General features: G+C 55.2%; 3 protein-coding genes across 6 annotated transcripts in view; 2 read left to right on the top strand and 1 right to left on the bottom strand.

Annotated features, from left to right (window-relative positions):
• Positions 1 to 684: 684 nt before the first annotated feature.
• LOC101428909 (cardiotrophin-2-like) lies at positions 685 to 6194 on the top strand. Its single transcript, XM_004479457.3, has 4 exons — positions 685 to 816; positions 1488 to 1518; positions 4110 to 4246; positions 5736 to 6194. Exons 1-4 carry the CDS (start codon positions 685 to 687, stop codon positions 6192 to 6194), a joined length of 759 nt encoding a protein of 252 aa, XP_004479514.3.
• A 762-nt stretch (positions 6195 to 6956) lies between these two features.
• Positions 6957 to 10483, bottom strand: CTF1 (cardiotrophin 1). 2 transcript variants are annotated; one of them, XM_004479399.2, is made up of 3 exons: positions 10419 to 10483; positions 9490 to 9605; positions 6957 to 8068 (listed from the first exon to the last, which is right to left on the bottom strand). In XM_004479399.2, exons 1-3 carry the CDS (start codon positions 10441 to 10443, stop codon positions 7616 to 7618), a joined length of 594 nt encoding a protein of 197 aa, XP_004479456.1. In that variant the 5' UTR covers positions 10444 to 10483; the 3' UTR covers positions 6957 to 7615. The 2 variants fall into 2 exon arrangements, with proteins under 2 accessions (XP_004479456.1, XP_004479455.1); XM_004479398.2 differs by having other exon boundaries at positions 9490 to 9608; positions 10419 to 10471.
• Positions 10484 to 12948: 2465 nt separating this feature from the next.
• Positions 12949 to 22092, top strand: part of BCL7C (BAF chromatin remodeling complex subunit BCL7C) — a 52187-nt gene continuing 43043 nt past the window's right edge. For 2 of the 3 annotated variants that reach the window (XR_009182966.2, XM_058286047.2), the window contains exons 1-5: positions 12949 to 13198; positions 13699 to 13777; positions 14125 to 14233; positions 14328 to 14489; positions 15888 to 15973. Coding sequence is in view for 2 of the 3 variants with exons in the window: in XM_058286047.2 (XP_058142030.1) it covers positions 13107 to 13198; positions 13699 to 13777; positions 14125 to 14233; positions 14328 to 14489; positions 15888 to 15973 (528 nt within the window). In the remaining variant the exon portion in view is untranslated. Of the gene's footprint in view, positions 13199 to 13698; positions 13778 to 14124; positions 14234 to 14327; positions 14490 to 15887; positions 15974 to 16505; positions 16702 to 22092 lie in introns of those variants that run through there. The other variant, XM_058286048.2, reaches the window with a different exon arrangement.

Here is a 22092-nt window from a genome sequence, read left to right on the forward strand (position 1 = left end):
AGAGGGAGAAACTGAGGCCCCCGAGAGCAGCAGGCAGTGGTGGGGCTGGCGAGGGTTGGGCTGCTCCTGAGCGAGACCTGGCCCCACAGCCACCCCCACGAATAGCACCAGATCAAGTATCTACCCCCTCCTCCGCCCGTCCCCTCCTTCCCCTCCGCCTCCGCCGCCTCCTCCACAACCAGGCCTGGCCCATGCCTCACTGCACCCGCTCAATGGGCCTGCCCTAATCCCCTGACATCACCACCTGCCCGGCAGCCCCTGTTCAGGGCCCCACCCCAGAACTCATCTTTTGCCTAGAATCTGCCCCGGCCTGGCTGTGTAACTCCGGGTAAGTAGCTGCCCCCCTCTGGGCCTCCAGCTCCTTCTCCAAGTCTCCCCAGATCCCTAGCTAATCACATCAACCTGTTTTGGTTTCTTTCTTCTCAGCAACTTGTCACTTTAGGAAATCTTTCGCCATCAGTTCACAAGTTTACTGTGGGGACTGTGAGCGCTGGAAGGCAGGGACCTTGGCTGCTTCATTCACCCTCATGCCCTGCACATAGTAGGTGCTGAATTACATCTGTCGCTTGACTGTAGAGACAAATGATGAATGAGTGAACAGATGATCTCTGCCTCCAGCAGGATGAGCCTTCTGCCTCCAATGCCAAGGGTGTAGAGTGGAGCAGGGTCCCAGCCCCCTGCAGGATGGAATCAGGGCAGGAGTCTGACCACGAGCCCTCACCCCATTACCGAGAGGCTGGGAAAGCTCTGGAAAGCGACCAGGAGCAGCATCTGTCTCCGGCCACCCCCACGTCTTCCCAGGGCTGGGGGCCTCGGGTGGGCGTGGCTGCACATGTGGTGTCTGGGTGGGGGGAAGCCACGGCTCCCAGGTCGCCATGTCAGTCAGAGGCCGAGATGTGGCCGGATCCCAGGAGTGGGCCCCCAGCTGCACGTGTGTCTCGGTGCCCACGCGTGGGCATGGAGGGAGCCCGCCCCTCGTGTGGGCATGCCCGCTTCCGTGTGTGGGCTTGTGTGGCCGCAATATGTGTTCCCAGGCCTGGGACTCGGGCATGTAGCGTGTGCAGGCAGGGCCGGGTGTGCAGGATCCGACACGTACGTGGGCATGGCGAGAGGAGCAGGGCCACCAGGGCAGGGCTTTGTGCGTCTTGGCCCATTCCATGCCCAGCACCCCACCGCGGAATGAATGACTGACGCAGGAAGGCGTGTGCCCAGGGCTGGTGTGTGGCCCGTGCCAACACGTGTGCAGACGTGTGCGTGCTCCTGTGTCTTGGGGTGCACCTGGGGCTGGGTGATGCCGCTCACACACCACTCCTCCTGTCCCTTTTCCAAACTCCTGCGAGCCGGGGTGAACCCGGGTCCCTGTGGGGCGGAGCAGGGGGCCGCCTCCTGAGAAGAAACTGGATCCCAGGACGTGCGGAGTGGCAGGGAGCGGGGCGGCCCCTTTGTCCCCCGATAATCCCTCTCTGCCCTTGCCCCCTCCCTTGCAGCCACCAGGGCCTGAGGTCGAGTTTGGGGGCTGTAGGTGGCTAGGGTGCCACCTTAGTGTCCCCCGGCCCGCCTGTTTCCTGGGCCTGGAGCTCCTGCACCCCGAGCCCTGCCTCTCCACGTGGACTATATACATTCTCCTGGCCCCTCCCAAGCCTCTCTCTGCTGTCCCGTGGCTGGGTCTGCCTCTCATTCTTTGCCAGGACCCTGCCTGCTGCCCAGGGCCCCCCTCCCAGGGCGTGGCTCCTTCCTTCCCTTCCCCGGGCGGCCCCCGGGCTCAGCCCCAGGTATAAAGCTGCCTGAGGGACAGGAGGACAGGTGCCTGGGAAAGACCCAGAGATGGCAGAGAGAGGAAGGCGCCAAGGAGAGAGCGGCCCGCTGGGTGAGTGAGGCGGGGGCAGGGGCCCCAGGGCCCAGAGGCTGGGAGGGGAGGGGGCACTGCCCAGCCCCTCTAGCCTATCTGCCCCGTCCGCCTGGCTGTCTTTGGATCTCCTGGGAACCACCAAATCCTTACACATAGAAGGCTTCATTCATCATTCAGCCGTGCATGCAACAGATAGGTACTGAGTGCCCGCTATGTTAGGTGCTGTTCCGAGCATCCAGGGCTACAGCAGCGAGCAAAGACAAAAATCCCTGGCCTCATGGAGATTGCGTTCTGCAGGCAGGCGATTCGTGGAATGAGTAAGTTATAACGAGACTATGATAGATGGAGAGTGCCACCATCCAAGGTTGTGGAATGAATGAATGAATGAGTGAAAGGGCCTTCCCCTTTGGTTTTCCCTGAATGGGATCTGACCTTCTGGGAACTCAGGACCGTAGAAAGGGGAAAGAAGGAAGCCAGTCCAGATCGACCTCTCACCCCCATTGCTTCCCAGCTGGTGACCTGAGATCATTCTCATCCTCCCAGTCTCCTCCTCCGCGAGCCACGCGCTGTTGGTGGGAACCTGAGTGGACCAGGCCTTTGAGAGGACAATGCGGCAACATCTACTCAAATTAAAAGGAGCATAGCCTCCGATGCAGATAGTGCCACCTCCCAAAGTGCCCAGAGAGCCTGGGATAAGGATATTCATGGTAGCCTTCACTCATTCATTCATTCACTCAACAAATGTTTACTGAGCTCCGTGCTAGGTGCTGGAGAGCCAGCAGCCCAGGAACAAGGCGAAGCCTCCTCTTTCCTGGAGCTGACATTCGAGTGGCAGAGAAAGGAACAAGCACATAAACAAATAAATAAATGAGGTCACTTCAGAGAGCACAAGACGGAGGGCCTTTGGCTATGGTGGTCAGGACAGCTCATCCAAGCTGAGGCCTGAGAAACGACGAGGGGCCACCTTGGGGCGATTTGGCGTGGGTCCCGGCAGGGCACAGCAAGAGCCTAGAGTGTTAGCAGAAAAGGAAGAAAGCCAGTGCAGGCAGAGCGTGGGGGTGGGCCCGGAGGGGCAACAAGGGTTCCACTGACGGTGCACCCGCTTGGTGATCCACTCGGCTCAGTGATCCATTCAGAGGATCTTTTGCTAAGGTAGCCAGAGGAAAGTTTGGGGCAGAGAAATGATAAGGTCAGATTTACATATCAAAAGGCTCCCTCTGGCTGCTGGGGAGGAGGGGCCCCAGGGAGAGGCTGCCCGCAAGGACCGGCATGGGTGGCACACTGCCCAGCAACAGTTTAAAGAGTGTTTGATGCACCCATACTATGAAATACAATGCAGAATAAAAATAGAGAGAGAGGAAAGCAAGGAGGCCAGTGTGGACGAGGCGGATTAAGCTAGAGCCCACTAGCAGAGGAGGTCAGAGAGGAAACGGGCCTTGGTAGGCTTGTAGGGTACACTGAGGACTTTGGCTTTGATTCTGAATGAGGCGGGAACTGTGGGAGAGTTTGAGCAGAGGAGGCACGTGACTGACTTTAGTTGTGTGGCGTGGAGGTGGGGGTGAGGATGGGAGATGCAAGGGTAAAAGCAGGGAGACCAGGGAGGAGGCTACTGCACCAGTCCTGGCGAGGGATGATGGTGGCTGGGACCAAGGTGCCAGCAGTGGAAGGATGGGGAGAAGTGGTTCGACTCTGGATAGATCTTTAAAATCTTAGTGAAAGTGACAGATATTCAGTAGATTCCCCAAGTCATAAGGGAGCAGCTCAATGCATTTTCACAAAGTGAACACATCCTTGTAACAAGTACTCAGATCAAGAAACCAAAACCTGGACGGGCTACCTTTTGGGGGCTGGATGTGGAAAATAAGAGAAAAGGAGGCATCCAAATGGCCTTCCTGGTATTGGCCTGGTTTTGGAATTGCTCTTTGCTGAATGGGGAAGATGGGAAAGGAGTGGGTCAAAAATGGGGAAATGCAGCGCTGAGTACAGGTGATGTCTTGAGTTGGAGCCTGGAGACGCTTCTTAATAAATCAAGTGAAAATGTCAAGTTGGAAGGTGAATACATGCACCTGGAGTTCGGGGGTGTGTTCTGGGCTGGAAATAATCTACCTGCAGGGTGATTCTGCCCTGACTTGGAAAGACAAGGTCAATCGAGGCTACAAGGCTATGAAGAGAGATAGACGACGTGAGGAGTTGTCATGATGATGAATCAGCAGGCAGGAAGGAGCAGGGCCTCAGTGCTGACTCTGATTTCCTCTGCCAGCCTCTCTTTGCCTGCTGACCCTGCTGCTGCCACCCCTCGGCCGTGCAGCCCCCATCTCCCCAGCAGAGCTCATCAGTCAAGCCTACAGCCTGGCCCTCTACATGCAAAAGAACACGTCCACGCTGCTGCAGACTTACGTTAGTGGCGCCGGGCGTGCTCAGGGGAGGAGGGGAGAGGGGCCTGCCCTCCTGGCCCAGCCCTGGGTAGGGGAAGCAGAACCAGCCCAGGAGAAGGAGCTCCCCATGGGGGGGAGGGGGTGGTCCAAGGGGACAGGGGCTCAGTTAACTAGAGACACATCCATGGGAATGCCTGTCACCGAAGGCTGAGTGACCTTGGGTGAGTCATTGCTCCCTTGGACTCAGCTTCCTCATCTGTAAAATGGGAAAGTCATCCCACTGACCTCACAGGACTGTTGCAGGGTCACAGGAAAGTACACAGAGGGAAGGGCTTTCCAGAGTCACGGTGATTATTTCCGCCACCGTCTCGTGCCGTGTGTTTACTGGAGCCCCATGCCAGGCTGGGCACTCTATCCACTATCTTAGTGACTCGACTCCTCAAACAGTTCTGAAAGGTGGCATTAGAGTCGCATTTTAGATGAAGAAACCGAGTCGTAGAGAGGGTGAATCCTTTGCTTAAGGCCATATGGCTAACGACTGGCAGAATCAGCATTCGAAACCAGGTATGTGGAACTCCATGCCATTCCTTGGACCCCATCCATTTAGAAGTTAGAACTGGCACCCCGCTGGCTGTGTCTGACCCCACAGATGGCTTTTGTTTGGCCCATGTGGTGCTTGTTCAAACTTTGACTGTGGATGCTAGTCTGAAACAGGTATGGGGATCCTGCTGGCCAAAGCTCTCCCCTTCCATCTCTGTCCTGCTAGTTACATGACTTGCCTGGCCCCTGGAGGTACTGGACTTGGTGGCTCTTCCACTGTACTCTATTTCAAGTTCACATGAAGTTATTCCATCTAGGTTCTAGTCCCAGGTCTAGTTCCTGGTGGCCTTGGGTAAGGCATGGTCCTTCTCTGAGCCTCAGTTTCCCCACCTGTAAAATGGAGGTGTGGGACTAAGCAGGTCTATCAGGGAAGGAGTCTATCAGTCTGTAATAAATTCTATGGATCTAGGTCTGTGGAGATGAGTACTTTGATGGAGAAGGCTCTCAACTAAATTTAATAATATTAAAATTTATTGATGATCATAATAAAACAATTAAATGCTGTACATAAAAATACATATATATTGCTGTAACCATATTGTCAGTAATACATCCGGATTGAAAACAGCATCAAAAATAATATAATCATAGGGTTAGTTGATAGTAACATAAACATATTATTAATAACTAACGATATATTATTTTTTAGCCTCTTCACAATAAGATTGCCATTTGGGAATTGTTAAGAAGCTGGTGATTCAAGGTTGCACGGCTAGTACGTGAGGCAGGCAGGATAGAACCTAATTCTCCTGGGCTGCAGAGCCCCAGCTCTTTGTTAGGATGTCCCACCAAGTCCCCGAGGGGTGGTGAAAAGTGACTGCCCCTGAGAAGATGACAGTCTCGTGTAAGGCAGATGTGAAGTCGGAGCCCTGGGCGACCCTCACCCCTGCCTGTTTCTGTCCCTCACGCAGCTCCTGCACCAAGGCAGTCCCTTCAGTGACCCTGGCTTCTCAGCCCCTGAGCTCCAGCTGAGCAGTCTGCCCCCTGCAGCCGTCTCCTTCAAGATTTGGCACGCCCTGGAAGATGGCGAACGGCTAGGCCGTGCCCAGGGAGCCTTCCTGGCCTTGACCCAGCACCTTCAGCTCGTGGGGGATGACCAGATGGACCTGAATCCTGGCAGTCCCATCCTGCTGGCCCAGCTCGGGGATGCGAGGCTCAGGGCCCAGGGCCTGCTGGGCAATATGGCTGCCATCATGACTGCCCTGGGGCTGCCCATCCCCCCAGAAGAGGACACCCTCGGACTCGTCCCCTTTGGGGCCTCGGCCTTCGAGAGGAAGTGTCGAGGCTACATAGTGACCCGGGAATACGGCCACTGGACGGACCGTGCCGTGAGGGACTTGGCTCTGCTCAAAGCCAAATACCCAGTATAGAGGCGGTGTGACTTCCTGTCAGAGGCTTTTCCTTTCACAAGGAACTCTTGCTGTCTTGCTTGTTGGCTAAAGAAGGAGGCACCTCTTGTCTAGGGGGCAGGGCTTCTGTGCCATGTCTTTGGGAATAGCCCCTGAAAGCCAGGCCTCAGTTTCCTATTGCCTGGGCCTTACTGCCCAGGTCCTAAGGCTTCCCTTCCAGATCTGGGTGCTTCTCAGTGGGTACCATTTCCTGGATTATAAATCCAGTGGTACTGGCTGCTCACTTCCTGGGTGGAAAGAAGTACCCCTCTGAAGAGGCCTCACTTCCCACTCTACAGGGAGATGACAGTTGGCCTCCTTCCTGGGCTTTCCCTGAGAACTTTCCCATGCAGGGGCTGCCTTCCTGTCTCCATCTACCTCACTTTCTGTAGGAAGACTTGGCTTTTCAAAACAGCTAGGCCTCCCTTCTTCCTGCTGGAGTTCACTTCCTCCCCTAGTCTACCTCTCTGTTCATGGTCACAGCTCCAACTTCCTGTCTCAAGGGCTTCACTCCCTGATCAATAGAAGTCCAATTCAAAACCAGAGGACTTCATATCCCATCTGTATCCTGCTGGGGACACATCCACTTCCTGCTCTGGATTGGCCGGATGGCAGCGCAGATCCCGGGGGCTCTCATGAATCACCTGTTTACACTGTGCCTTTATGTCTGGGGGACCAGCTGAGCCCTAAGGCTCCTCCTCTCCTCAAAGCTGTCTTCCCATTTTCAACAACTGTATACATAGGTAATTTTAGTTTTCCTTTTATTTTTAAACATTTTATTTACAAAAAAAAAATTAATTTATTTTCAGAAATAAAATTCTTTTAAGGTGTAGCTTTTTTCTTTCCAGAGACCCGGCTGGGGGGGTCGGTGCAGGGATGGGGCAGAGGGAAAGGAAGGGGGCGGGAATCAAAGGGAAGGCCAGAGGGGAAGGCCTGATGGGATGGGGGGAGGGTCCGGCAGCAGCTGGGTGGTCTTGGGGGTAGGTGGCCAAAATTAGTGTAGAGTAGCCCTCCCACCTCAGGGCCACTTTCCTGGCCAGGAGAGGACAGACAGAGGACCAGAGAGGACAGCTGCCTCCTTGAGATGAGGCTGAGATGTACACAGGCTCTAGGAGGCCAGAGGGAGTGAGAGATGGGGAAGAGGGACACAGAAAGGGCCTCAGAGACGGACACGGACCCAAGCCACGGACAGAAAAAGGAGGAAAGGGAGAAAGTGTTAGACACAGAGGAAGTCACCTACTGAGACAAGGAGGCCCAGAGAGAGAAAAGGAGCAGGGCGAGGCCACACGAAGCAGAGAGAGCCAGAGAAGGACAGACGGAGGGAGGGAGAGCGGGAGGCGCTCAGATCCCGCAGAGACAGCAGAAGCCCGAGAGGAGGCGACAGCGCGCGGTGCGCCCCGCGCTCAGGCCGGGCCCCCGGGCACCAGCTGGCCCAGGTCGCTCTCCGTGCGGCTCACCCACTCGCGGTAAAGGCCGCACACGAGGAAGCCCAGCAGCTTGGCCGCGAAGGCGCCCGCGGCGGCGGCGGCGGCGGCGGGGGGCTCGGGCCGGGGCCCGCGGGCCGAGGCGCCCAGCGCGGCCAGCACGGTCTCCACGGCGGCGCCCAGCGCCCGGGCCTGGCGAGCCGCGTCCTCCAGGCGCCGCAGCAGGCGGGGCGCGCGCGGGTTCAGCTCGGCCTGGTGGCGGCGCACGGCGTCCAGCAGCGGGGGCAGCGCGGCCAGCGCCGCCGCGTCCAGCCGCAGCCGCTCGGGCGCCGGCAGCCCCGCGTGGCTCGGCGCCGGGGCGCTCAGGCCGGCCACCGGCTGCCGCGGCGGCGAGAAGCCGGGCAGCCCGAAGGGGTCTCCCTGGTGCTGCACCTACGGAGACACGGCCGGTCAGCGGGGCGCCCGGGCAGCGCGGGGCGCGGGGCGGGGGACCTCAGTTTCCTCATTTTGCAAGTGAACTATCCTTCCTCCAGGGGCTTTTGGGGTTCGAGATAATACAAAGAAACCAAAACGAAGATGGGCCTTCCATCAGGGCCTGTGCTCATCTCTAAGATGGAGATAATAGTGTCACCTCCAGAAGGTAGCTGGGAGCATGTAAAGTGCTTAAGTCCAGCTGTTGCCCAGGGGGAAGCTAAATACCTGTTAGCTCTTTAATTAATATTATCTTCCAGCCCAGGTTGAAATCGTCTCACATTGGGCAAAATCATTTCCCTTCTCTGAGCCTCCCTTGTCTCATCTGTAAAATGGATGAACAGCTCCTTGTCCTGTCTGCTTACCAGGGGTCCCATGAGAATCACAGGAGCTAGTGCTCAGAAGCTATTTCACTCCCCTCCATTTCTTGTGTCCTGTCCCTCCCTGGTGGCCTGCACATTGCTCAATGAATAACTGCCATTCAAATGAATAAATGGAAAATAAAGGCGAAAGTGATTTGTAATTTGTAAAATGTCCTAAGAATAATCTTTATCCTTTACTAACCTCTTGCCTTTGGTTCAGGCATTGTAATTACCGCTTTAAACACATAATTTCTAAACTTCCCAATAAAGGGTGTGATGATGATTTTGTAAAGGAGAAAAGGGGGCTAAAGAGGTACAGTGACTTGTCCTGGGTCATCCATCTAAGCAGCAGCAGAGCTGGAATTTGAACCAATGTTGATTGGACTACAAAGCTAGTTCAATCTCTCAGCATCAGCTGTCAAAATTGCTACATGGATTTTTTTTAGTGTTATATTACTGCCTAATGTCAGTTAGCAAGTTGATAGGCCTGGGTCTGTCTAATTCCAAACTAAACCCTCCCTCCATGACACCAGGCTATATCTGCCAAAACATCTACCCAAAGAGGTTAGAAGATCCCCATTCTCTGGAAAGGTCCCCTCTTGAGATGGAATTTTTGCCCCAGATTGAAGCCCCTTCTTGGCCTCTCTGAATATCCCAGAAATAAGAGTTCCCAGCTTCTCTTGTTCAGTCACCTTCTTTTACAGTTGGGAAGACCAAGGCTTAAGGATGCGAGCTGATGAGATCATACAGTCTGAGAACCCGTGCTTCCAGAGTTCTCTTCATTCTCCCATGAATTCTGCCTCTGACTTAAAGAACGGAGGAGGGAGCCTCCAAGCTAAGGAGGATGGAGGGGCATTTGGGGCACAGCTAGGGGTCTCCTCAATAGTTGTGCTATTGTCCTTCTCAGGACCCTGATTCCACAACTGAGAAATAAGGCTGAGAAAACGGGTGGCCAGTGATCTCTGTGGCCTGTGCTTCCAGGCGCTTCCCCAGCACACCCCCACCCCCACCCCCACTCACATATTCCTGGAGCAGCTGCTCAGCATATCTGGTGAGGAGGCAGGCAAGGCTGTGTGTCTGACGGATCTTGGCCTCCAGGTGAGGAAGGGATGCGATTGAGGAGTCAGCCTGGGGGTCTTCTGGTGGGAAAGGCAGGGACGAATGAGGGGAGCTCCTTCCTGAGAGCGCTCCGCTCTGAATTCCACTTGGGGGAAAGTGGTCTCAGCGACGGTTGGTGGGAGTTAACATCTTTGAAGCACAGAACTTCAAATCACAGTGGGTCGTTAGAAAACAACAAGCCCTTCATTTTACAGATCGGGAGAGTTTACAGATCGGGAGAACTAAGTCCTCTTCGCCCCTTCTTATGGGTACCGGGCGACTCTCCCGGACACAAGCCAAGCCAGAGGGTGACGCTCCAGGAGAGGGAGGACTTCATTTCCCGAGATGCCCAGCGCACCCAGAGGCATGCTGGGGGATGTAGTCCTAGCCCGGCACCTCCCGCCCCGCCCCCGCCTGCGTTTCCCACAGCCGGTACTGATCGATCCTCAGCAGCTTCGACTTTCGTCCTGTTGTCACTGTCTCCTGTGGCCCAAAGACCTTCCCTTCTAACTCTGGCCCTCTCTCCTATCCGCCCCCCCCTCCCCATTCTGATTCTTTCCAAGCGTTTATTCCCTAGTCAGTATCCCAGTCCTCCCCAGGGTGGACTCGAACCGGTGGTCTGGCCGCTAAGCCCAAATCCCTGAAAGGGCAGTCCCCGGTTCCTGAGAACTCTGGCGCCTGCTTCCTTTCCGCAACTTACCCGCTCGTTACCTGACACCGGAGCCCTGTGCTCCTCCTCCCAGGTCCCTGCCCTCCCAGCCTCGGGGGTGGCGGGGACCCTGACCTCGGCTCTAGCCCTTCTGACCCCTGCTCCCGTCGGGAACCCGGCGTCCGGCCTCTCAGCCCCTTACCCAGACTTCCCTCCCTCCGGCTCATGCTGTCCCCAGGGTGATCCCGGTTCCCTCCACGCCCCCCTTCCGAGGGGGGAGAAGGGGTAAAAGGGTAGGGGCGTGGCCCAGGCTCAGCCAATCAGGGCCCAGACCCCAAACCTTCCCCCACCCCCCCTCTTCCAGGCAAGATTCCTTGGCCCTGAGCTCAGATCCCAGACTTTCCGGGAAGGGGCTCGAGGGGGGAGCGTACTTCTTGGCACGGTGGGTTTAGGGACCTGGGGCTGGGGGTGCCGAGACCTGAGAAGCAGCCCTGCGCCCCGCTGGGAGGGGGAAGGTTCGGGCGCCGACCTGGGCTGGGGCTGGGGCTGCTTTTGGGGGAATGCTGGAGGGGAAGGAGAGGGAGGCGGCGAGGCTGGCAGGACAGGAATGTGCAGGCCCTCCCTCATGGGGCGAAGAGGGGGGAGGTGATGTGAGGAGACCGGGCTGTGCGAGGTAGGCCGCCGGTGGGGACTTTCGGGCTTGGGACACACCTGCCCAGATGCACACCTCCAGACCTATCTTAAATGCGTTCCTCCCAGTCTGCACTGCCCTACTGTTGTCCTGATATCTAGACTCTCCCTCAAGCAGATGCTGGTTGTCACACCTGCCCCAAGGGAGATGAAACCCCACCTTCCCTCTCTTCACTAAGTCCAGGGACAGACACGCACACACGGGCATCTACTGGAGGGTTAATGCATACAGCCACTTATTCTCACACAGGGAGCAAGCTTCAGAGACAGGTATGGAAGGTGTGACCTGGTGCAGACAATCCCTGAAAGGTCAGCACACACCTTATGCCCACGATAGTTCTCGAGCACCTCCTGTGTTCTGGGCCCTGGGACACAGGTGATCCATCAAGGGCCTCTGCCCCGTGAAGGGCTCACTGTCTGGTGGGGAGACCATAGACAGTGACGACAGCAGGCAATGGGGTTCATGAGCAAGGGGACTGGAAAAGAGGCCTGCATGTCTGTGAGGATGTTGACATAATGGGACAATGGCCAGAATGAAGGCATGCAGAAAGGAATTACCTGGCACAGCAGGTGCAACTGAGGTCGACTCAGTAGCAGCCAAAGGCACACTTATTGGCAGCTAATGTTTATTGAGTGTTTACTAAGTGCAGAACTCTGTTTTAAGAGCTATACATGTATTTACTTACTGACAGCTCAGAACAATCTCAAAAGTGGGCAATATTTTCACCCCCATCCTATAAATGAGGAAATAGAGATACATGACTTTGTCCAAGGTCATGCAGCTGGGTGTGGCAGAGCTGGAATTTCAGCTCAGCAATCTTTCTCCAGGACTGCTCTCCTAACAACCTTGCTACACCTTAACCATTCTGGACATGGCAACAGACAACTCATGCCCTTGAACTACATACACACACACCACAAATTTAGACATGGGCATATGAATACAGCCTCAAATCAAACCAAGACACACTCATTTCCTTTAAGTAAACTTTTCAAGGAAGTATTACAGAAAAGTGTACACACCACGAGTGTACAGTTCAGTGGATTTTCGCAGAGTAAATATGTCCAGGGTACCAGCAGCAGATGAGAAACCCAGGACGACCAGCTCCCAGAGGCTCCCCCAGCCCCTTGCAGTCAGCACATCCCCCAATTCTCCTGACTTCTCACCCCTCTGATTCGTTTTGCCAGTTTCTGCACACCATGTAAATGGAATCACACAGGGTGGACTCAGTTGTCTGGCTCTTTCACCCAAGACTTTCCTCATGAGACGTGATCCCATTATTGAGTGTAGTGGGCCATCAGGCACTCTCGCTACTGTGTCGGTGTGAACAGGCCACAACTCCTTTTCCATTCTCCCGTTGGTGGGTATTTGGGTTGTTTCCAGTTTGGGGCTCTTATGAATGCTCTAGTACACGGCTCTGGGTGTGCACACCTAGGCATTTCCCTTGGGTGCTGACCACCCAGGGAGTGGAACCCCGGGATCATAGACAGGGTTGGCCTCTGTTCAGCTTCACTAGTAAAGTACTAGTTTCTAGGCGGCTCTACCAACTTACACACCCCCAGAAATACTGGCGAGTTCCAGTTGCTCTGCTTCCTCCCCTGCATTTGGTGTGGTCTGTCATTTTCAGGTTAGTGATTCCGGCGGGTGGAGACGCGCTCACAGTGACGGGGCCTGGCCTGTAGTTGGCACTCGGTAGGACGGGCAGCCAGCGTAGAGCCCTCCAGGCTGGCCGCATACCCGCGGCGTGACCGGGACGCCACGCGCAGCGGACGCACACCGCACACAGCCCTCGCGCGCACCCCGGCGCCCACGTGGCCTGAACGCACCGCCAGGGCCCAGCCACGCGCGTCCAGGCGCCGAGCGGCCCCCAACTCTCCCTGTCGGCGGCCGGCAGGGGGCGCTGCGCGTCCCGGCGCCCGAGGGGGCGGGCTCGGGGCGGGGCGGGGCCGGCCGGGCTTCCAGGCCTGGGCTGTGGCCGCCCTCCCCGCAAGGCCGCTCCGGGGCCGGGCCGGGGCGGGGCGAGGCGGCAGGAAGCGGGGCGGGGACTCGCGGAGGCGTTGGGGAGCGAGGGCGGGCGCGGCCAACTCCCGCAGGGACGGCAGGCCGAGAGAGCGGCGCCCGAGCCTGGCGCCGAGCCTGAGCCCGCCGGACGGGAGGCGGCCCCGCCGCGGGCCCGGCCCCGGCCCCAGCCCCGCCAGCATGGCCGGCCGGACCGTGCGGGCCGAGACCCGGAGCCGGGCCAAGGATGACATCAAGAAGGTGATGGCGACCATCGAGAAGGTCCGGAGATGGTGAGCGCTGCGGCGGGGCCGAGGCCGGGACCTGGCGGGGCCACCGCCCCCAGATGCGTCTACCCTCGCCTCGCCAGCTGTGGCCCCCAGGTGGTGGGCGTGTCCCCCAGCCGTGCCCGATCGATAGGGCACTGTGGCTTTCCCTGGTAGTCTCCAGCCGTGCCCTCCCCGAGCGAGCCCCCATTGTGCTCCGCCCCCTACAACTGTGACAGCCCCCAGTATCTTCACTGCCGTGGTCCTCAGCCAGCCCATAGCTGTGCCCCCCACTTATGACCCAGGAGTCCGCAGGACCGTGGCCCCAAGCCATACCCTCACTGTCATCTCTCTCTATGCCTTCGGGCCTGCAGGGCTCTCTTTCTCCCCCTAACTACGCCCCCTTAGCAAAGCTCACCCTTCCCTCGTGCCCCTCCCCCACCTCTCCAGGTACCCCCGATGTGCCCAGCTCTGGGGGGCGGACCTCCCCCCAAGCCTCTCTAACCCAGCCACACCCCACCCCACAGGGAGAAGCGCTGGGTGACTGTGGGCGACACTTCCCTTCGTATCTTCAAGTGGGTGCCAGTGGTGGACCCCCAGGAGGAGGTGAGCAAGCCAAGCCCCACCCCCCAGGCCCTGGATCTGTGCAACCTCACCCGGGCACCTCCCCGCCCCCACCTCCACCTCCAGTCCCCACTCTGAGACCTCAGGTGCAGCAGCCCAGCAGATGTTAGTGACTCTTGGCCATTCCCCAGCCCCTCTACTCCCTTTCTCCTGCTCTAGACCCCCAAGTTTGGGACCTAAGCCCGCATACACAACCGTTCACCTCAGGCAGGGCCTGTTGCTTCTCTGGGCCGGTTTCCCTATTTGTACAGTGGGGGCGGGGTTGCAGAAGCTAACATAGAAGCCTTGGGGCTCTGAAACCCTTACCCCTCTATCCCCCCTCATCCCAGGAGCGACGCCGGGCAGGTGGCGGGGCGGAGAGATCCCGAGGCAGGGAGCGGCGGGGAAGGGGTGCCAGTCCCCGAGGGGGAGGCCCTCTCATTCTGCTCGATCTCAATGGTATGTGGGGATCCTGGGACTTGGGGGGCTGTGGGGATTGGGTGAAGGGCCTGGGCGCCTTGGGCCCAACCCTCCTGGCTTCTTGCTCTCACAGATGAGAACAGCAACCAGAGTTTCCATTCAGAAGGCTCCCTGCAAAAGGGCACCGAGCCAAGCCCTGGCGGCACCCCGCAGCCCAGCCGCCCAGCGTCGCCTGCCGGACCCCCGGAAGGGGTCCCTGAAGAGGTTCAGCCCCCACGGCTGGGCCAAGAGAGAGGTAGGACCAGGTGCCTCCCAGGAGCCCCTCTGGGTTCTCCTCTCCCAAACCGGACTCACCGGCTCCCTGCAGGCTTGCTCCCTCTCCCGCTTCCCCTCAGAAGGCCTTCCCTGCCTCCTGTGGAAAGTCGCCACCCTACCTCTCACCTCTAGCTACTGTCTGTTATAGTCCCCTCGCTTCCTAGGGCCTGTAGACCCCTTTCTGCCATGTGAACTTTTCATGGAAATTTACTTTTTTCCTACTTCAAAGACTTTCTCCCCCACTTTCCCTCACATCAGTATCATGAAGCTCAGGCCCGTATTGATGTTGTTCCAACACCCAGCAGATGCTTGAGAAATATTTGCTGAGTGAATAATAGTTTTAATCATAAGCATGATTAATAATGATGGTAATAACAGCTAATATTTACTGAGCTCCTGCTGTGTGCCAGGCACCATTCTCAGCACTTCGCCACAGCCCCATGTCATAGGTATGAGGAAACCGAGGCCCAGAGAAGTCAAGTAAGTTGCCAGGGCTCACCCAGCCAGGGGGCCAGGGTCTTGGGCATGGGTCCTCCCCAGCCCCTCCCTGCTGGGAGTACCCTGTCTGGTCAGTACCCCTCCCAAATGTCCTGCTGCCCTCTGCTCTGCAGGCCCTCCCTGGCCTTCCCATCTCTCTCTCGTACCTGGCACTTGCCTCCCCGCTGGCCTCCAGTCCCCTCTACATGGCTGCCACAGCAACTTTTTCTAAGCCACAAGTTTGTCGCAGTGGTTTCCCTGTTGCCAAGCCTTCTCTGGCTCCCTGTGGCCTCTGACGCCTCAGGTGGGCATTCCGGGCCCCTTGTGAACTGGCTCCTGCTGACCTCATCATCTCCCTCCAGCAACCCTGTGCCCTGGCCCTGCGGGCTGTGTCTGCAGAGCCTGCCGTGGGGTGCTATGCCTTTACTAGTGTAAAAACAATACCTGACTTTGCCTGAGCACTTCGCTGCCCCGAGAGCTCTATCTCTATGATCTCATTTAATCCCCACAACCTCATGGAGTAACTTTTGCTGTGGTCCCCATTTTTCCGGATGGGAAAACTGAGCCCTGGAGAAATTAAGTAGCTTGTCCCAGGTCAGGATTTGAACGCAGGCAGTCCGGCCTCAGAGTCTGTGCTCGCTAAAGGATGTGTTTGTTCCCTCTACCTAAAACACCCCCACCTCCCTGCTGGCCTGATAAAATCCAACTTGCCCTTAAGATCCCCCATAAATGTTCCTTCCTTTGTGCTGCCTCTTGGGCCCCAGGCTCAGGCTCCTTCCTCAGTGCTCTGTGGCCTTCCGGCTCATGTGATTGGCGCCTGTTAGTGTTTGCTCCCCGCAGCTGGCCTGTCCTCCTGGCACAAAGTAGCTGATCAGGGAATGCCTGTTACTTGACTTTCTAGATCCTGGGGCCATAACTGCGGGTGGCACTGACGAACCCCCAATGCTGACCAAGGAGGAGCCTGTTCCAGAATTGCTGGAGGCTGAGGTGAGAGAGGCCAGAAGGCATGAGGGAATGGGGGCTCTGGGGCAGCCAGAGGCTGGGGGGCTGCAGTCCTGAGGTCCAGGATGGAAATGTAGACTGGACTTAGCTAAAGGCTTAGAAGCTGGATTCTTGGGACCAAAAAGGAAAGAGGGTTTTAAAAACAGCCAGTCTCCTGAGGGCTGGATCAGGGCTGATTTAAGACCATTAAAAGCTCATGGTGCTCCTTCCCTCCTCCGGTATTATTTTTTTTAATCCTAAACTGTTAGATTAGCCGAAAAAAGTCCCCGACAAAGTTCTGATTTTTCCCACTAGGATTACTGATGCATTCTTAAGAAATACCAGCCTTTTCCCCCAAACAGTGCTGTTGGTTTTGTTGTTTCCGGCGCCCTATTTAAGCTGCATCTGGGGTCCCTGGCCCTGGGCTTAACTCCTGGCCGGGAGGGGAGTGGAGCAGAGGCTTTGGAGAAGGCAGAGGCTAGGAGGCTGGACTCCTGGGTTTGGGTGGAGCTCATGCCTGTCCGCCCTTCCTCTCCAGGCCCCTGAAGCTTACCCCGTCTTTGAGCCAGTGCCACCTGTCCCCGAGGCAGCCCAGGGTGACACAGAGGACTCGGAGGGCGCCCCCCCACTCAAGCGCATCTGCCCAAATGCCCCTGACCCCTGAGAAGCCGGTCTGCCTGCCCTGCTACCCCAGGGGCCCCTTTGGTTTTTTACAAATAAAGACCCTTTTGTAATTTTGTGTCATGTTGTTTCCCCGTCAGGGCTGGGGAGGGTCTTTGGAGACAGTTTTTACCCGTGCTCCATTTCTCAGATGAGTTCACTGAGGCTCTGAGAGGACTTTCCTGTAATCACACCATGAGCCAGACATGGCAATGGGCGCTTGAGCCAGGACCTTCCTTCCTGACATTCCCCCCACCCCTGCCCTATATCCCCCTTACCTCTGATGCTCCTTGACCTTCAGCCTGCCTCCTCCGGAAATCCCAGGTCCCTCCTTTTCCCCCTCAGCCTTCCCCTGGGCCCAGCAATCATCAAAGCTCTGGGTGGCTGGGTCCAGGATTCCAATTCATGCACAGAACCACGGAGGCTCAGAGGACAGCACCAGGGACTTTGGGGCCTGGGGTGACACAACCCGTTCATTATCGAGTGTACTTTGTCCAGACGTTTGGCAAATAAGATGTAGAAGCCCAGTCCCTGTCCTCGGGAAGCCTAGAGCGTCATGCCTCCCTGCCTTTGCTTAGCTGTTCCTCCATCTGGAACTCCTGCCCCATGCTTCCATTTGAGTCCTATCAGCCCCCAGCTCAATCACCACGTCTTCCAGGAAGCCTTCCCTGACCCCAGGTTCGGTCACTTTCCCCTCTTTGGGCTCCCACAACCCCCTGTGCTTCCCTCCCTTTGTCTCCGCATTTATCGAGCTGGATTGGGATCACTGGTTTGTGTGCCTGTCTTGTCCACTAGTCTGTGGGCTCCTGAGGGCAAAACTAGGTCTCCAGCCTTGCCCACCAAAGCACTGGGCTCAGAGATGTCGCAGCAACTGTTTGATGTATGAAGAATTGAATGGGCCAGGTGTGGCTGGGAAGGCTTCTCTGAGGAGATGGCCTGTGAGCTGGGACCTGAGCCATGATCTGAAGTCAGAAGGCCCGGCCCTGTTACTCACCACTATGTAGCTCTAAGCAGGCCATTTCCCTTCTCTGAGCCTTAGTTTGTTCATCTGACCAATGGAGATAAGAACAAGGTCTCATCTGCCCCAGTGGTTTATGGGAAACTTCATATAGCATAAGGCCCCCCAGTCTGGGTCTGCGAGAGAGACAGGGTCAGGCAGATTACCCCTATTTTTATTTTTACCAAAGGAAGAGACTGAGGTTCAGAGAAGACCAAATTGGAACTTTAAAGTACTGTTCAAAAAATGTAGGTATGTTTCCTGATAGTAGCAGCAGTTGCAATAGCTAAACCAGGGCTGGCCCGGGGAGCCAGGTGTGCAGTGATGTAGTGTTTTCTATTGCTGCTGTAACAAATGACCACAAACTTAGTGGCAACACAGATTTATTCTTTTACAGATTTGGAGGTCAGAAGTCCAAAATCATTCTCTTTGGGTAAAGTCAAGATGTCAGCAGGGCTGGTTCCTTCTGGAGGCTCTCGGGTAGAATCCACTTCCTTACCTAGCTCAGCTTCCACGGGGCTTCTGCATTCCTTGGCTTGTTGACCCTTCCTCCATCTTCAAAGCCTGTAACACAGCATCACCTAATCCCTCTCTCTCTGCTTCTGTCATCATGTCACCATTTCTGTCTTTGGCATTCCTGCCTCCCTCTTATAAGGAGCCTTGTGATTACTCCGGGGTCACCCAGATGAGCTAGAATAGTCTATCTCAAGATCCTTAATTTAATCACATCTGCAAAGTCCTGTTTGCCATGTACAGAAGCATATTCATAGGTTCTGAGAATTAGGATGTGGACATAGTGGAGGGCCCTTATTCAGCCTGCCACATGAGGTAGCCCTTCCCTGGCTATGTGAGCCATCTCATTACTCCCCTCTGCCTCCCCTTTAAGTGAGGACGGTGCTCTGTAAAGTGCCCTTAATGGGTAATCGTACAGTGTTTAGGCCCAAATTCAGGCCTGAGTTTGAATCTCAGGATCCCTATTCACTGTGTGACTTTGAGCAAGTGATTTTACCTCTCTGTGCCTCAGTGTTCTCATTTGTAAAATGGGGATAAATAGCCTTAGCCTGGTGAAACTACTGGAGGATTTTAAATGAGGCAGTGAATTTAAAGGGCTTTTGGCTTGGCACATAGTGAGGGCACAGTAAGTGGCAACTATCTTTCCTATTATCCCATTTCATAGAGGAGGATACCAGAAGGTGGGGCTAATGGCCAGAGATGCAGCTGTCTGTTGGGCTAGGGAGGGGGATGTGGCCGTGGGTGGAGCATCCATTTCTGAGCAGCCTTTAGAAACTGAAGTTCGAGTCTTCCATTCCGGTCCCTCTCCTGGCTGCAGGCCTCAGGCATCTGTTCCTGAACCCAGGCGCGCCTCCACTCTCTCTGCAGCCCACTCTGTGTCCTGGTTTAAAAGTCACCTCTTCCACTGGCATACTCTGGACCCATCATCTTGCCATGGCGCCCCCTCCAGTGTCCACACCACCCTCTCACTGGATGTTCCTCCAGCCCTGGCCCTCGGGCCCTGACCTCCAGGACCCCCATCTTTCTTCTCTCTCTGCTCCATCTATCCTTGGCTACTCTCTCCTTTTCCTGATCCCTTAAATGTTCCCTGACTTGGCCCAGCTCTTCTCTTCACTACACCCTCCCTGCTGGGTCTCACCGACCCCTTGAGGTCATGGTTCCCAAGTCTCTGTTTTAAGTTTCCCAGCTGCTAAAACAAATACCATACAATGGGTTGAGCTGGCAATATGAACTTACTGGCTCACGGTTTCAGAGGCCAGAAGGCTTCTTGCTTCCTCCTGCAGTCACTATCTTCTGGCTGGCTGGCAGTCTTTGGGGTTCCTTGGTTTTTTTGTCACATGGCAATACACATGGTGGCATCTTCTTTCTCTTCTGGGTTCCACTGACTCCCCATTTTTTAAAGGACTCCAGTCATCCAGATTAAAGCCCAACCTGGTTCCGTGGGGCCACACCTTAACTGAAGTCACATCAGGAAGAGATCTTATTTACTATGGGTCCACACCTACCAGAATGCAGACCAAGAACGGGTCCAAACTGGGGTACACAATTCAAACCACCACAGTCTCCAAGTTCTTCTCCCAGCCTCCAGACTGCTTGACATCTCCACCAAGATGTCCCACAGACTTGCAGCCTCATCTTCTCTACAGCCCGTTCCTACCTTCCCTGTACTTGCAGAGGGCATCACAATCCTGGAGTTGGCCAAGATGAGAACACCCAAGTCTGGGTTGACTGCTCCTGCTTCATCCCACCAGGTCCCTTGAGCCACAATGTCCTGCTGAGGCTGGCTCCCAAATGATTGTCCAGTTTGCCTCTTTCTCCAGTGCCCTCTGCTTTATTGGGTACCAACAGAACTGTTTTCACAGCCTCCTCATAGGTCTCCCTGCTTCATTTTTTTTTTTAAAGGTTTTATTTATTTCTCCCTACTCTCTCATTGTTTGCACTTGCTGTGTCTGTTCGTCTTCCTTGTTTCTTTAGGAGGCACCAGAAACCAAACTCAGGACCTCAGATATGGGAGAGAGGTACCTAATTGCTTGAGCAGCATCTTGTTGGGTCATCTTGCTGCACCTGCCTATCACACCAGCTCACTGTCTTGCTCATCCTCTTTAGGAGGCACTGGGAACCTCCGCTCCCTGCTTTGTTGTGTCTCTCATTATATTTTTCCTTTTATGTCTCTTGTTGCATCAGCTTGCCACACCTGTCTGTCATACCAGCTAACTGGCTTCTTTAGGAGGCACCAGGAACCGAACCAGGGACCTTCCATGTGGTAGGTGGGAACTCAATCACTTGAGCCACATCTGCTTCCCATCCCTGTTTCACTCTTGCCCACCCCCAATCCATTCTCTACCAGCAGCTGGACCGTCTTTTAGAAATGCACTCTGTCCCTGCCCCTGCCCCTGGCTGAAACCTGCAGCTTTTCCTCATTAGCTGCAGGGTGGCAATGGCCCTCTCCACTTCCACCTTACCCCTGGCTCAGCTACCCTCTGAACTGCTTATGGTAACTGCCAACACATGCTGCTCTTTCTCCCCTCTGGGACTTTGTTTATGCTGTTTGCTGTGCCAGGATGTCCCTTCTCATCGTTCACCTGAATGTCCTCAAACCTCAGCTTCCCTGTAGTGTCTTCTCTCCTTTCCCTCCTGCCCCAACCCATCCTCTGCCATTTCTTGCTCACTTAGTGCTGTTTTTTTGTGGTCCGTCTGCTTTGGTCACCCAAACCAGGCTGGGAGCTCTATGAGGGCATATGCTTATAGCAACATGTGTTTATTGGACATCTACTGTGTGCTGGGCACCATTCTAGTCCCTGGGTATACAGCATGAACAAAAGAGGAAAGAAATTCCTGCCCTCCCAGAGCTCTCCTGGAAAGTTATAAGTACTTTGGAAAAATAAAGCAGAGGAAGGAGTTGTGGAAAGAGCAGGCTGCAATTGTAAGCAAGGAGGTCAGGGACGGCCTTACTGAGGAGACATGAAGAAAAGCCTGCAGGAGATGAGGGAGAGTCATGTGGGTACCTGGGGGAAGAGCATTCCTTGAGGAAAGAAGAGTCAGTGCAAAGGCCCTGAGGAAGAGCTTGCCCCGCAATGAGCTCAGTGTGGTTGGTGCAGGAGAAGGAGGGAGAGGGTGGTGGGAGAGGAGGTCAGGTCAGCTAGGGCCTCACAGTTTGGGCAAGCACACTTGTTATTCAAACTGGGAGAGTATGGAGACTACAGGAGGGTACTATTGACAATTATGCCAAGATTAGGTAGAAACTTGAACATCTGGGATGTATGGTCATCCTGCTTGGAGGCCCCTGGCAGGACTGTGGCCCTTATTCTGGGTAAGATGAGCTCTCGAAGGAGTCAAGACAGAGGAGCGACATCAGCCTTAGTTTTCCCTCACATTTTATTATGAAGAGTTCTAAATGTTCAGCAAAGTTGAAAGAACTGTCCACGAACACCCACATACCCACCACCTAGATTACATAACTCATATTTTGTTATATTTGTTTTTACCAGATATTTTATCCTGTCCATCCATCAAACCACTTTTTTTTTTTTTTTTTTGATACATTTAAAAATAAGTTGCAGACATTGGTATATTTCTCTCTAAACTCTTTGGCATGTACATCCTCAGCTCAAGTCCATTATTTATTTACAGGTTGTTTTTATTCCCGCGAGGTAAAATATCCATCCAGTGAAATGCACAGATTTTATCTGTCCAATTCAGCGAGTTTTATACATCTGCACGATGAAAATTCCTATCAAAATATAGAACTAACTTCCCGTAGGCAACCACTGTTCTGACTTTTTAAAAAAACACAGACTAGGTTAGCCTATTCTAGAATTCATATAAATACCAGCATGCAGTGTGCTCCTTTGTGTCTAAGCTTGCTCAGTGCACCGTTTCTGGGAGCCATCCATGCTGTGTGTGTCAGCAGTCTGTTCTTTTGATTGCTGAGTTGTATTCCATAGACCTGGGTTTG

Source organism: Dasypus novemcinctus, chromosome 23, assembly GCF_030445035.2.
Source record: "Dasypus novemcinctus isolate mDasNov1 chromosome 23, mDasNov1.1.hap2, whole genome shotgun sequence".
Lineage (NCBI taxonomy): Eukaryota > Metazoa > Chordata > Mammalia > Cingulata > Dasypodidae > Dasypus > Dasypus novemcinctus.